Genomic DNA, 13,888 nt, shown 5'->3' with positions numbered 1-13,888 from the left:
AATTTAGGGTCTCACTGCCCACTGCAGGGCTCTTTGGGGGTATGGAGGGATCCTGGTCCTTGGTGGTCTTTTCTAAGAGCAATCATTCCAGGCTCAAAAGGCTCTCAGAACCAACGGTACAAACTTCTGGTCTTGAAACAGGCACCCACTAACTTGAATCGGCAACTTCTTCAGTGTTCCAAGAGTAGGACCCAAGCCTGTCTTGCTCACATACGTATCCAAGTGCCCAGCACAGTGCCTGACACACAACAGGTACGCAGCAAACATCTGTAGAGTAAATGCCTGGAGGAGAAGGCGCGACAGGCTGGACAATGCACAAAAGGCCAGGGCCCTGAAGCAAAAACCACTCACAGAATTGAAGGGTGGGGGGCACAGTGCAAGAGAGACTAACCTCCAGGGCAAAGAGGGAGGGACTCTCACTGCTCGGTGGGAACAGGCTCAGGTGCAAGGACAAACATTTCCAGTGTGACTGAGCTATGTGCGCTTGATTGGAGCATTTTTTTTTTTTTTGTGGTTGTTTTGTAGCAATTTCTTTAAAAACAAAGAGGTAATCATCACATAGAGATGGTTTTCCTTTTATAAAAACTTAACAATATTAAAAAAAGTTAAAATTCAGACCCTTCCAATAAAATTAAAAAAAAAAGAAGAGGAAAGGAAAGGAAAGGAAAGGAAAGGAAAGAAAAGAAAAGAAAAGAAAAGAAAAGAAAAGAAAAGAAAAGAAAAGAAAAGAGAAAAAAACAAACCACTCCAGTTAAAAGTTATGGCTTCAAAGTTATTATATACCTAAGATACGCTGACCAAACCACCACCCATAACCGTGCTTCTAGACATCATTAAATACTATACTCAGGTTAAAATAACAGGTTTGGCTCGGGCTTTTCCCTTTCACAGGCCCCTGAAGTGGGTACGTGTCTCCCATCTCCCCTCCACCGCGATCAGATAATCCAGTAAAAGACCCATGCAGATGCCTCCCTCCCACCCCGACTCCCCCCCCCCCCACTGCTTGCCCCCCCTTCCCCTTCCCCACCCTAAACCCATCACCACCAAAAATATACACTGCTGTTTCCAGAATCTGGGATATGAAAGACAGATGTGACATTCCAATGTGAGTCCCAGGATCAGGGCCTCAAGTCCCTTGGCCCTTCTTGATGCTGTTGAGGATGATGCCCTTGGGCTGGCTCATTTCCCACGGTTGCCGCTGACCACAACACCCGAGACTTCCACCGAGATTCTTTCCCTGCCCACCCCCGCCCGTCCCTGCCTCACATTTGGACCCAAAAATCTCCCCCGCCTGCCACGGACAACCTGGCCAGCTTTGGTTCCACGGTCTGAAATGGAGGTGCCGACACATGGGCAGGCGGAGCAGCCTGCTGGGAAGGGGGTCCTGCTGTGGTGTGGGGGTTCTGGGGGGAAGGGGCCAGGAGAGAGACCTTCGGGAAGGGCACCAGGGAGACTAGACGCTGCTCACTACCAAACAGAGGCACCAGCACGCAGAGACGGCATGACAACCACACCCCCGACCTGCACATGCACAGAAAGCTCAAGCAGGTAAGTGCGCACCTACAGACACACACATACACACACACGTGTAAGGGCGTGGCACGGACCAGGCACAACAGGGGACGCACCTCGGCACATGCACACACGGCTGGACAGACAGGCGGCAGGCCCCGCCTCCACCGGCAGTCCCTCTGGAGGCCCGCGTGAGACAGGAGGGGAGCCCGGGGCCCAGAGCTGCCCGTTGCAGGGGCTGTACTCGTGGCTCCTCTGGGCCACCGCAGAGCGCCGCCCACCCCGCCGGAGCTGGTCCCTGGAGGACACCGTCGGTGCTGCTCAGCAATGGCGACACGCGGCTCCCCCGGGGTCCTCTCGGGGGCCCGTCGCCACCCTGGCTATCCGCCAGACGCACCGGGTTTTGCGGGACTTCCCACTACAGCCAGTTCGAGTAGTGGCATCGAGTTCTCCACACCATCCGCTCTCAGAGTCTCCGTGCCGTTAGGAGGTAAATATAAAAGGTGTCTGTGTCTCAAACCCAACATGGGAGTGAGGGAGTCTCCCGGGCTCTGTCCCTCTTTGGGACCAGGGCTCCTGGCCACCGAGGGCTGGGCAGAAACGAGAGGTAGGCCTCCGTCGTACGCTCAACGCGGCAGCTGTGTGTAGTTCCCGCTGCCAGGGCTGCGTGTGGGGAGGGAGAGGCTTAGATCTTCACGTCTTCCTGCACGCTGAGCTGTGAGAGGGTCTTCTTAATGCGCAGGGCAGTCAGGCGGGCCGCGCCGTTGGCGTACCAGCACTCTCGCATCATCTTCCCCATCACCCGCAGTGCCTGCACGGAGACCCGGAGGCCGTGTCAGCCGGACCCTGCCCCGGGAGGCCCTCCTGGCCTCGCTCCACCTCGCCTCTCAGCAGAGCCTGGCACCATCTCCCCTCCCCTCTGAGCCCGGGGAGCGCTCTGCGAGCCTCTGTCTCCCCTCAGCCCTCCCTTCCTCGGGGACCAGGAGAAAGGGGAGGTCTGGCCCGCGAGTGCAGCCAGCCGGCCCACCATCGGGGTACTCCGGACGGGGGTACCCGAAGTAGCCTGTGCTTCGAAAATCACTTCTCTCAGGTCTGAGAATCTATTTGTACGACTCCGTACTAACTGTGTTCTTTGAAGGAGCGCGTGAAGCAGGCACACCAGGAACGCGCCTGGGTGCGTGCAAGCACATGGCGGGAATCCCGGGGCTCATGTGCACGGACGGGATGGGGGGTGGGGAAGAAGCAGGACAGGAGCCCCTGAAAAGCAATCCTGTCAGAGGCGGAAAGCCACACTGCCACTGCCTGGACCACACGGGCGACCACTGTGGTCAGGCCAAGAGATGGATTTGGGAGGCCACCTATGGACCTCTACCAGTGACTGAGGGCGACAAAGGTCCCTGATTGCTGTCCTAGGCCAGTGGTTTTCAAAATTTCAAAAACTGACTGAAGAGGTTGTGGGATGGGGGAAGCTGAAGACCAGTTCTCTCAGCCTCACCCTCATCCTCTGAAACCCTGACCTGAGGGCTCCAAGGAACATTTTGGAAAATGCTGCTCAATTATGCGACGAGAAGACACCACCTAAAATGTGAGCTCAGCGATTCTGTTCTAAAATGCAGAAATGCCCTCTAGTGGTTAGAGTCCTTTCTAAAAGCAGAGCCACGAGGGCCCTGAAGACTCTAAGACCCCAGAATGCCATGTTTATTTGGAACCTGTATCATGAATTTGTCCTCATTTCAATTATTCCCCCAAATGCTGTCCCTGACCCACTCCATCTGTATCTCCCCCAAATTCCAATCCTCCACACCCTCCTCCCTTCTGAGTTTTTAGAAAGGCCACCTCCCTCACAGACATGCCTTCTAAGTCCTGTCCCACCATTCTTCTATGCCCAGTCTGAGCTTTGCTTCTTTTCTGGATGCCTCTATTTGATTCTTCCTCAGAGCTCAGCTCGTCCCTGTGGTTCCAGAGCCATCTTTCTAGCTAGACCGGTCTAACGGTTCCCACCCAGTTTTTATTTCTGTCTTTTGCTGACCACCTCTTATCTGTGTCTTGGGGACCAAGCCTTTTCTTCTACTAGGCTGTCCATTCCCAAGAGGACCCTACAGTGCCCAGGACAAGGCACTGTGGCCCCTCTGGGATTCATATACAACAGCACATAACAGTATATAAGTGACACAAGGGGTACCTCTGGGCATGGCCTCATTGGCAAGCTCTTTTTCTCTTTCTTTCTTTTTTTTTTTACTTGGGAAACCCTTTTTCTAAAGTAGAGAAATCAGGCAGATGGAAAAGCCACAGGAGGCAGGGAAGCTTCCTACCTCGTAACTCTGCCACCAGTTGGGGATGTTGGGACGTAGCTTCTGGTCACATACAACCTTTCGCATTTCCTCAATGGAAGGGTCAGAGGGCACTAAGTCATAATATGGTAGCTGATACTCTTCATGGACTCCTGGGAGAAAAGAAAATACCCACCTGAGTTATCAACAGAAGGAGGGCATTACTCAAAAACCTGTAACAACACTCACACCATGATCTGTAAACACCACTTCCCACTAAGAAGAGCTAGGGCTCTTGGAAAGGTTGGTGGGTTCCAGGAATGGGATTAAGAGACACACGAGATTAGTAAGGAACATCTCTGTCATACCAAAAGCAAGCAAACTATCAAAGACTACTGAGGTCATGTTAAAAGGCACCAACCTGAAAAGCTCCCACTGGCGAAAGATGAGAATATTTAAGCAGAAGTAAGACTAATCACTTCAATGGAAGCAAATATTTTAAGTCCACCAGTTCATTATACTTAAAAAAAAAAAAAAAGGATACCCAAATCCTTAGTCACCTTTGTAAGACGAGAGGTAACAAGTTCACTGTTTTGAAAAATGGTAAATAAATGGGAAGAATCAAGTATTTTTCCTGATTTCCCTATTCAAACTACATATCTTGGTAACCAAATGGGACAATTACGGGAAGTTTCTCTTTAGAGAAGAAATCTAGCTAATATATGACGATTGACAGCATCAGAATATTGGCATTTTTCAACCTCTAATGAATATGCCCATAAACAACGATCACTGGTGGCTGTTAACATCACAAAAAGAGAAATGACTGGTATTATGTGCCTTGTAACAGAACTCTGGGGGAAAAATATATATGATTCTAGTCATTAGATGCAACTATCATAGGAAAGTCACAGGACTAGAAGAACACGTGAATGTCATGAAAATGTAGTTGCCAAAATCTAGACAGGAAAACTTTACAGGACAAATGACCTGGCTTCTCAACTAAACTGCAGAAGAAAAACAGTGGAGGGGGAAACTATACATTACAAGAAACTTAAGATGTGTATCGATCAACTGCAGTGGATGGACATGATTTGAACCCTGATTTGAAGAAACCGTTTTAAAAAAATTATGAGACAACTGGGGAAATCCCAACACTAATTGATGTTAAATGATATTAATGTTCACTTTTTAAAGTGTGATAACTGTATTGTATTTAAGTCCTTATCTTTTAGAGCTACAAACTGAAACAGTTTCCATAATAAGCTAATTTGAAAAATCCAACGTAACTTTCCCATGCCTTTTTCCAGGAAAAATTCTGCTGTTCTGAGCTACTAGGACAGATATTTTTTAAAAATGCTTATTTATTTATTTTGAGAGACAGAGACAGAGCACGAGCAGGGGAGGGGCAGAGACAGAGAGCGAGAGAGCGAGAGAGAGAGCGAGAGAGAGAGAGAGAGAGAGAGAGAGAATCCCAAGCAAGGGGCTCAATCTCATGACCTGAGCCAAAACCAAGAGTCAGACGCTTAACCAACGGAGCCACCCAGGTGTCCTGCAGTAGGGCAGATTTTTAAATAGAGTCTTGGTAAACATCTAAGGAATGCTTTAGAACCTATGCTCTGGCCTCAGTCTGCCGGCGTTTGAATCCGAGTTTTAAAGCTGTGTGCCCTTGGACAAATTACCTACCTCTGTGACTCATTTTCTTCATCTGAAAAATTATGACAGTAATAGTCACCACCTCTTAGGTTTGTAGTACAGATTAAGTGAGTTTATACACAGTGAATGGTGAATAAATGTTAGTATTATTTACGGGCGCCTGGGTGGCTCAGTCGGTTAAGCATCCGACTTCAGCTCAGGTCATGATCTCACAGTTTGTGAGTTTGAGCCCTGTGTCGGGCTCTGTGCTGACAGCTCAGGGCCTGGAGCCTGCTTCTGATTCTGTGTCTCCCTCTCTCTGCCCCCCTTCCTGCTCACACTCTATCTCAAAAATAAATAAACATTAAAAAAATTTTTTTAATTTATTATTATAATACTTAGCCCCAATTTCTGAATGGTGTAAGAAGGAAAAAAATTAACTTATTGACAGTTTAAGACCTGTATGACCAGATTTTTCTTAATCTGTTTTATCTGCATAGAATGATCAAAGTTTTAGGGTGGCCTGGCTGGCTTAGTCAGTAGAGGATGTGACTCTTTTTTTTTTAAATTTTTTTTTTTTTCAACGTTTATTTATTTTTGGGACAGAGAGAGACAGAGCATGAACGGGGGAGGGACAGAGAGAGAGGGAGACACAGAATCGGAAACAGGCTCCAGGCTCTGAGCCATCAGCCCAGAGCCTGACGCGGGGCTCGAACTCACGGACCGTGAGATCGTGACCTGGCTGAAGTCGGACGCTTAACCGACTGCGCCACCCAGGCGCCCCGAGGATGTGACTCTTAATCTCAGGGTCTTGAGTTCGATCCCCACGTTTGGGGTAAAGCTCACCTAAGAAAATAAATTTTATTTTTTATTTTTAAAAATTTTTAATGTTTATTTATTTTTAAGAGAGAGAGAGACAGAGTGTGAGCAGGGGAGGGGCAGAGAGAGGGAGACACAGAATCTGAAGCTGGCTGCAGGCTCTGGACTGTCAGCACAGAGCCCAATGAGGGGCTCGAACCCATGAACCATAAGACCATGACCTGAGTCAAAGTTGGACGCCCAACCAACTAAGCCACCCAGGTGCCCCAGAAAATAAATTTAAAAAAATTTTAGATGTACAATTCCATGAGTAATACCTGTGTGGCTACTCCATAATTTGGATCTTCCCAAACACATCAGAGATGGAAAAGGGCAGTAATACAGAAGAGGGTTCTGCTGGAAGACTTGTCAGTTTTAATTCATTTAATTTAAATTTAATTTATTTCATTTCCAATGACCTGGAATCTCTTACATCAAAGATAAATAGCTGAGGGAAAGGTTCTAGTGGTTCCTGAACACATTCACATGGCAGAATACTTGGAAGTCGCTGTAAAGTACTGATGTACTAAGTTAATGATAAAAACTGTTTCCTGCTAGGTCTGATACTACCTTTTACTAGATTCTGGCATGGGTTAACAGGTGCAAATGCCAAAAATGTAAGAAAAAATTACAGGAAGAAAAAACCTCATTTTGAGAAAATTCTACATATAAGAAACTTTCTGCTCCAGATTCAGAAATTACCACTATTATTTTATCAACGAACCCCCACATTTCCCAGCACTGGCTAGAGAGCCATGTCAGAACACACTTAGTGCCTCTTGTGTAAAGGAGACCCCCTGAATTAGTCTGGAACAATTCCTGCTCAGGGCTTTCCCAACCTCTTAAGGATCAATAAGGACGATGTGTTTTAAAAAAAAAAAAAAAAAAAAAAAAAAAAAAAAAAAAAAGCCAGACAAGCCTCCGGAACGGTTACTTCTATGCAAAACACTATTCAACAGAGTCAACACACCCTTGTACAACCCCCTCCAACGTTCCCTCATCTTTGAGAGAACCCTAAGTTGTGACAGGCTCTGGCACTAGGCATCCAACAGGTTGTAAAAAGAAAGGAGGCAGTAAGGCACCAGCACCCTCAGGTGATCTGGCATTCTAGACTGGGAGGTAGGAACAAGAGAAGGCCAAAAAGAAAGGTACCTCCAGAATTGCATCTTCGAGCAATCTCCCAATACACAAGGCCGAGCGCGTAGATATCGGCGCATTTGAAGGAGTCAAAGTGCTTCATATTAATGGTCTCATCGAGTACTTCGGGGGCCATGTATCTGCAATAGCAAAGGAAACAAGATCATGCACAGAAAAGGATTTCGTTACTTAAATCAAAGTCGTGATTCAGGGGCCCTCTGAACGTGGGAATGCATCCCCCCAAGAATGGCCCTTGGGGAGGAGCAAGTGATCGAATTTCTTTATTGCAAACTCCCATGTTTTGGATTAGAATCTAAATACTTCAGCACAGGTTAGGTGATACCAGGCTGCTCTTATTTGTACCTCTATTTTTTAGCCACCGGGATTTATTTTAATCATGTCTTGATTTCTTGGAAGAGGGATCTGTACTGCGGGTCACAGGGCAATAACAGTGCCCAGTATCTGGTTGCCACTAGGGTCTTGGACTTTATTAAATGTAGCCAGTGATGGGTTGAGTTTAAATTTCATTTTGAACCTCTTTTGTTATCTTACCTAATTACACATATATGAAAATTAATTCTAGCTGATCATCAAAGTCTCCCTCAGTTAATTAGTACTACTCAAGCCACTCCCCTCCCCCCTACCCTCCCCAACACACATACAGAGTAAGGCAAATCAGGGGATCACCTCAGGCCTCACACTTTGGGGCCTGGGTAGCTCATTCATGTCAAAAGGGGAAAACCAGCAGCACAATTTAGTGAAGTTCATGGAGATTTGACAGATAAACAGATCTCCTCTTCTGTCCCATTACAAGACAGTTCCATTTTCAACACACAAAGTCAGTCTGCAATCACAATTCCTTACTTCTTACTTCACTTCTGTATGAAGTGGGAAGTAGGCCCATCATCCTAAAGGTGCCCCCAATCTCCACCCTAAGATCACCTCTGCTCTGGCTTGGCAGATTTGCTCTCTAACCCCCAAGCAAGACACAATCCCTGCCTCCTCGGGGTCTCCGCACAAGTACCCCTTTGGACTGCACATGCTTCCTCTTGTCCTAGCCAAGCCGGGTGCCTGTCCCCCCTCCAAATCTTTTTCTAGATTCTCTTTCTCTGCTGCCTCCCCCTGCCCAGGAACAGCTATGTGTATATAGTTCTACGAAGCTGTGCTCATGGCACTCGTATCTGTTAGATGCAACCAGTTCAGCTTTCCACTGTGGGGAGTGGGGCTTCAGTTCGGCTTTCAGTTGTCTGAGAGCAAGGGCCACACCTCCTTTTCTATGCCTCTTTCTCCCGTGCACATGGGAAAGGGCACACAGGTGCTACTCGGTACAAGGGTAGGACAATGGCAGAGGCCCAGGGCCTTCCTACCGTTTGGTTCCCACCCTCTGATTTGGGGCAATGTCAATGGTGTCAGTGACCGCATCATGGCGGACAGCCAGGCCCAGGTCTGCAATGGCGCACATGCCATTTTTCTTCACCAGGATGTTCTTTGATTTTAAGTCTCGATGAGCAATTCCAGGCTTCCCTGACAGAGAAAAACATAGGGATCTTTACAGAGAGATAGTATAAATGTTAAAAGCATAGTCTCTGCAGCCAGATTATGTGGGTTCGAGTCCTGGCTTTGCCTCCCACTAATCCAGTAACCCTAAAAAAGCGACTTAACCCGTCTGCACCTCTGCCTTCTCATCCATAAGGCTACCCCAGTCCTTACTTCATGGTAATGTGAGGATTAAACGCATTAGTGTAGGTAAGTGAAGAGCTTAGAAGGGCATGCGTATTAGCTGTTACCACTATCACTACCCCCGCCCCCGCTTTCCCTGAACGGATATGCTCCAGGATAGAACTGCTAAGGAATTCCAAGGAAAGCTGCTGAACTGGCCAGGTTCTCACTGTCAAACACGTGAAGATCAGGACTACTATTACTACATTCACGGGAGCTAGGAACAGGATCAAACATCAATGGTTGGCTTTCTGTCAGGGCCAGCACGCGCTGTTGCCCTGGTCAACCAGGAATCAGGGAGCACACCACACCTGCTACCTTGACGAGAACCATGATCCCCCAGAGAACTGACGCTACAGTCAACAAACGAGGAAGCCTGAGGTCTTCTTCCTCCAGGAGAACCCTCCCAGGTCAGTAAAGACCAGTGTCTAATCCACCATGCAGTCCGTAAGCCAGCTGCTTCCAACGGTGAACATTGAAATTACCAAACCGGTGCTCCTTTGCACTAGCTTGTTTCATCTTCTGGGTTCCGTGCTTTTACCCGTGTACCGTGGGCTCCTGAGAGGGCAACTCAGAACACTAGCTCACCAACCAACACCCGTGCCAGGCCATCAAATGACAGACAACGGAATCTTTATGTTCTAGAGCCCCTGAGGGCATTCTAAAGACAGAGGTGAAGAGACCCCAATGGAAACACCTCTTGTTCTCATGTAGAACTCAGACCTCTCTCCCTTAGATTAGGCCACAGTTCCTGAGGCTCACCTCCAACTTCCTCAGTAAAGACGAGTTCTGGGAACTAAATCAGGATGGTACAGGCTTTTAAAGTCTACTCAACTTCACTCACCAGGGTTCACTCACCTTGGGTACCCACAATCTCCATGTGCAGGTGGGCTAACCCACTAGCCGCAGACAAGGCCAGCTTAATCATCCCCTCGATTGTCACCGTGTACCGGTTAAGATAATCAAACAGGGAGCCATGCTCATGGTAGTCTGAGACGAGCCACAGCTGTGTCCAGGTGCCATTATCTGCAGAGAACCACAGAGGAGTTCTGGAACAGGCACAACTACCAGCAAAAAGGTTAAAGCAGGAAAGAAAGAATATGTAAACGACACAAACTCCAACTAGACTCCTGAATTCACGCTTCCAGCCTCCACACTTCCTGAGGCCCCCCTCTATACCCGTTTCATCTACACTTGTCCACCAACGTAGGGCTCCAGGAAGGACAGAAGAGCAACATTCTCTTAGACCTGCTCCCTTATTTCTTGCAGGTGGCTGTCTCAGTCTGAAAAAGATCTACTCATCTACACGTTAGACCATGACTGGCTGCACCCACCGCTGCCAAGGAGGAGGGCTTCGCAGACCCTCCTCTGTGCTCCAGGACCCTGTGAGCACAACCTAGCCCCAGCAGCTGTCTCATCTGTAATGTTTGCTTTCAGTCCACTGCTCCCAGTAGGCAATGAGCTCTCTGGGAGAAGAGCAAAGAGCTCCTTTATGCGTTACTGTATTCCAAACAACAACAACAAAATGCTTAATTTATTTATTTTCAGAGACAGCATGTGCATGCACACGCATATATGCAGGACAGGGGCGGAGAGAGAGAGACAGAGAGAGAGGGAGGGAGGGAGAGGGAGGGAAGGAAAGAGAGAGAGAGAGAGAGAGAGAAAGAAAGAAAAAGAAAAAAAGAAAGAAAGAAAGAAAGAAAGAAAGAAAGAAAGAAAGAAAGAAAGAAAGAAAGAAAATCCCAAGCAGGCTCTGAGCAGTCGGCACAGAGTCCAACATGGAGCTCGATCTCACAAACCATGAGATCATGACCTGAGCAGAAATCAAGAGTCAGATGCTCAAGTGACTGAGCCACCCAGGTGCCCCCCAAAATGCTTTTCTTTTTTTATTTTTTTTTTTTTTTAAATTTTTTTTTTCAACGTTTTTTATTTATTTTTGGGACAGAGAGAGACAGAGCATGAACGGGGGAGGGGCAGAGAGAGAGGGAGACACAGAATCGGAAACAGGCTCCAGGCTCCGAGCCATCGGCCCAGAGCCTGACGCGGGGCTCGAACTCACGGACCGCGAGATCGTGACCTGGCTGAAGTCGGAGGCTTAACCGACTGCGCCACCCAGGCGCCCCCCAAAATGCTTTTCAATGCAGGAAGGGCACACTTCCAAGTATTCCAGAGAGGTCATCTTATCCTCAGAAGAGCAATGGAAGGTGGACAGCATGCACTTTTATAAGAAGTGACAGGTAGGAGGCGGCGTGTGGTGGGAAGGAGGAAGGAGAAAAAGAAAAACCCAAAACTGGTAATCTAATTAGGTTATGCTTCTGTCAACAGGAAGATTGGAAATTGGATTGAGATCTCCCAATTCCAGGCTGGTGCTAGTTCCAGGACACTATACTATATATATCATGCTAAAAAGGCAGAAACGAAGGAGTCCGATTTTTCTTCTCCCTTGGCCCTGATGTGAGTTTTTACGGCCAGATCCCTACTAACACAAGCTGCCAGAATCAATAAAGGGAGTGGCTCTTGGAAGAGCACCAACCTTGGTTTCTCTGATTACAAACAAGGGGTCCACCCAACACACCATTCCTGCACTCCAATCAGCCCTGAAGTCGTGAGGACCCTGGCAGTTAAGTTAAAGTTAAGGGAAGACATCTTCTGATCCTTGAAGCTACATGTAAAACTGAATGTTATCAAAGGTGCTGCTGTTTTTAAAAAGCACAGCTTACGCAGAGGGAGTATACAATTCTCTCTTCCCCTTCTTCCCTTGTGTTTGAGTCTGAGCCTCTTCAGCCTGGGGGCAGCTGAGGCCGTTACAAGCCCCCACAGCAATATGAGGAACCAGCAGTCCGAAGTCGTTTTCAGAAAGAAAAATAAATACTTAGCATCTTCCATAGGCTTTGTAGACACTAACTTCTAAAAATTGCCATGTCACAGGAGCAGACTGTGTCACAAGGGCCAGAGAGACTCTTCTAAAATGTAAACACAAACACCTCAGGGTCTTTCTGACTCCAAACGCACCACCTGCCCATGTGTCTGCTGTCCCCTCTATCCGGAAGCTGCGAGGGCAAGGACTGTGTCCGGTTCTCATGTGTGGTGATCGGAGCAGCAGGAAGTAGTCAACAAACGTTAGTGAATCAAAGAACGAAATTCCAATTACTACCCACTACCTCAGAATAAGATGTAATCCTCTCAAAAAGGTCCTTCATAATCTGGTGTCTACCTCTCCACCCACACAGCCAACCCACGTTACTTGTAGGGTCCCAAACACACCTTCCCTCTACACGTGTGTCTCAAGTGCCCTTCCTTCCCGCTGATTTTTCTTCCTGACCAACTCCTGATACTTCCTGATGCCTCAATGAAGTTCAGGTATGACCTCCCTGATGCCCATCTCGGCCCCAATTTGTGCTCACCAGAACAGTGTGCTGTTTGACTACCTCCTATAATCAACTGTTAGTTTGCTTCTCGCTTTGCTAGTCAGTGAGGTCCTCCAAAACAAGGATGCTCCTGGCCATACAAGAGACTCAAAAAGTAAAAAATCAGAAGGGAGAGGAAGGAGGAGCTCAGGGACTCAGGTACAAGCAGACCAAACACTGAGCTGGAAATACCACCGGGGAGCAACATTCTGGGTAGCCAGGTCATCCCTGCCATGCCTGCTCCACTGCAAGGGTGGACGATGCTGATTATGTCACAGAACATGGACCGCATGCTTTTCCGGGCTATCCCTCCCTGGCGGGGCAGAGGCCACGGTTCTTCATTCTAGCAGTTTTCAAGGTAAATTAACTGGAACCCCTACAGGGACTCCACTAGGGAGGAGGGGAAGGGCGCAGGCGGGCTAAGGGGTTCATCTTGTTTATCTGCTTAGTAACTGCTTGCTTAATAGCCTGGCTTTCTGTATAAGCTTTGCATAGAAGAAAAGCTGGAAGGACCCACAGCTTATTCAGATTCTCTTTCTACTGGTAACAACCACGAAGGCAAACAGAGCAGTGCAGTCCCACAGCTGTTCAACTTCCCCAGTCACCCCCTGCATCTAGGACTACTGTTGGCTTTGGGACATGCTCCCAGCCCAGCTCCCAGCCCAGCTCTTTACCTTTATTGTCAGCAGCAATAAACCCAAGGATGTTTTCATGGCGCAGCATGACTGTCTGGTAGATCTCTGCTTCCCGGAACCAAGACCGTTCTTCACGAGAAGAGAAAATCTTCACCGCGACATCGCCACCCCTCCAGCGGCCACGCCACACTTCCCCAAACCGGCCCTTGCCAATAATCTCCTGTAAAACGATGGTTCGGGCCACTGTGCGCTGGACAAAAAGGGGCAACCCTGGGGACCAAAGAATGGAAAGAAAGCAGATGCCGTAAATTTGCTAAACTCTGCAACTCCCACCCTCACTGCCACACTGGAAAGGCCGGTACCACACAGTGCCCCCGCTCTACCCTGGCCTGCTGACCGTGGAGAGCTGAGGGTGCCCCACACCACGTCCAGGTAAGCCAGCAGGGGCGAAGCCAGGCAGAGACTGGGAGTGAATGAACACAGAAAGGGAAACACATGCGACCAGCTGTGCCTCATTTAAACAATTTCTCCTTTCAGTTAGTACGGACGACAGACTTGCACACAACCCCTGATCAGATTTATCAACTCTGCAGCCGGCCTCTTATGGGCCAGTCCACCCATATCTGCTTTATGCAGACTGAAGAGGAAAGAGGGCAGAGAAGGTGAGAGAGACGGGGCTTGAGCCCCAGGGGTGCCTCCGGCCATTCTGCTCAGT

At 48.3% G+C, this 13,888-nt stretch overlaps 1 protein-coding gene across 7 annotated transcripts in view; it reads right to left on the bottom strand.

Moving 5' to 3' along the window:
• Positions 1 to 1,013: 1,013 nt before the first annotated feature.
• ACVR1B (activin A receptor type 1B) overlaps positions 1,014 to 13,888 on the bottom strand; it is a 33,289-nt gene continuing 20,414 nt past the window's right edge. For 6 of the 7 annotated variants that reach the window (XM_042946594.1, XM_042946596.1, XM_042946595.1 and 3 more), the window contains 6 exons: positions 13,213 to 13,443; positions 9,990 to 10,157; positions 8,780 to 8,936; positions 7,428 to 7,552; positions 3,825 to 3,955; positions 1,014 to 2,323 (listed from right to left, as the gene is read on the bottom strand). In XM_042946594.1, the coding sequence (XP_042802528.1) occupies positions 2,198 to 2,323; positions 3,825 to 3,955; positions 7,428 to 7,552; positions 8,780 to 8,936; positions 9,990 to 10,157; positions 13,213 to 13,443 (938 nt within the window). In that variant the 3' untranslated portion in view covers positions 1,014 to 2,197. Of the gene's footprint in view, positions 2,324 to 3,824; positions 3,956 to 7,427; positions 7,553 to 8,779; positions 8,937 to 9,989; positions 10,158 to 11,851; positions 11,975 to 13,212; positions 13,444 to 13,888 lie in introns of all 7 variants that reach the window. The other variant, XM_042946600.1, reaches the window with a different exon arrangement.

The sequence above is a fragment of the Panthera leo genome, chromosome B4 (genome assembly GCF_018350215.1).
Source record: "Panthera leo isolate Ple1 chromosome B4, P.leo_Ple1_pat1.1, whole genome shotgun sequence".
NCBI lineage: Eukaryota > Metazoa > Chordata > Mammalia > Carnivora > Felidae > Panthera > Panthera leo.
This window is presented reverse-complemented; position numbering and strand designations above follow the sequence as displayed.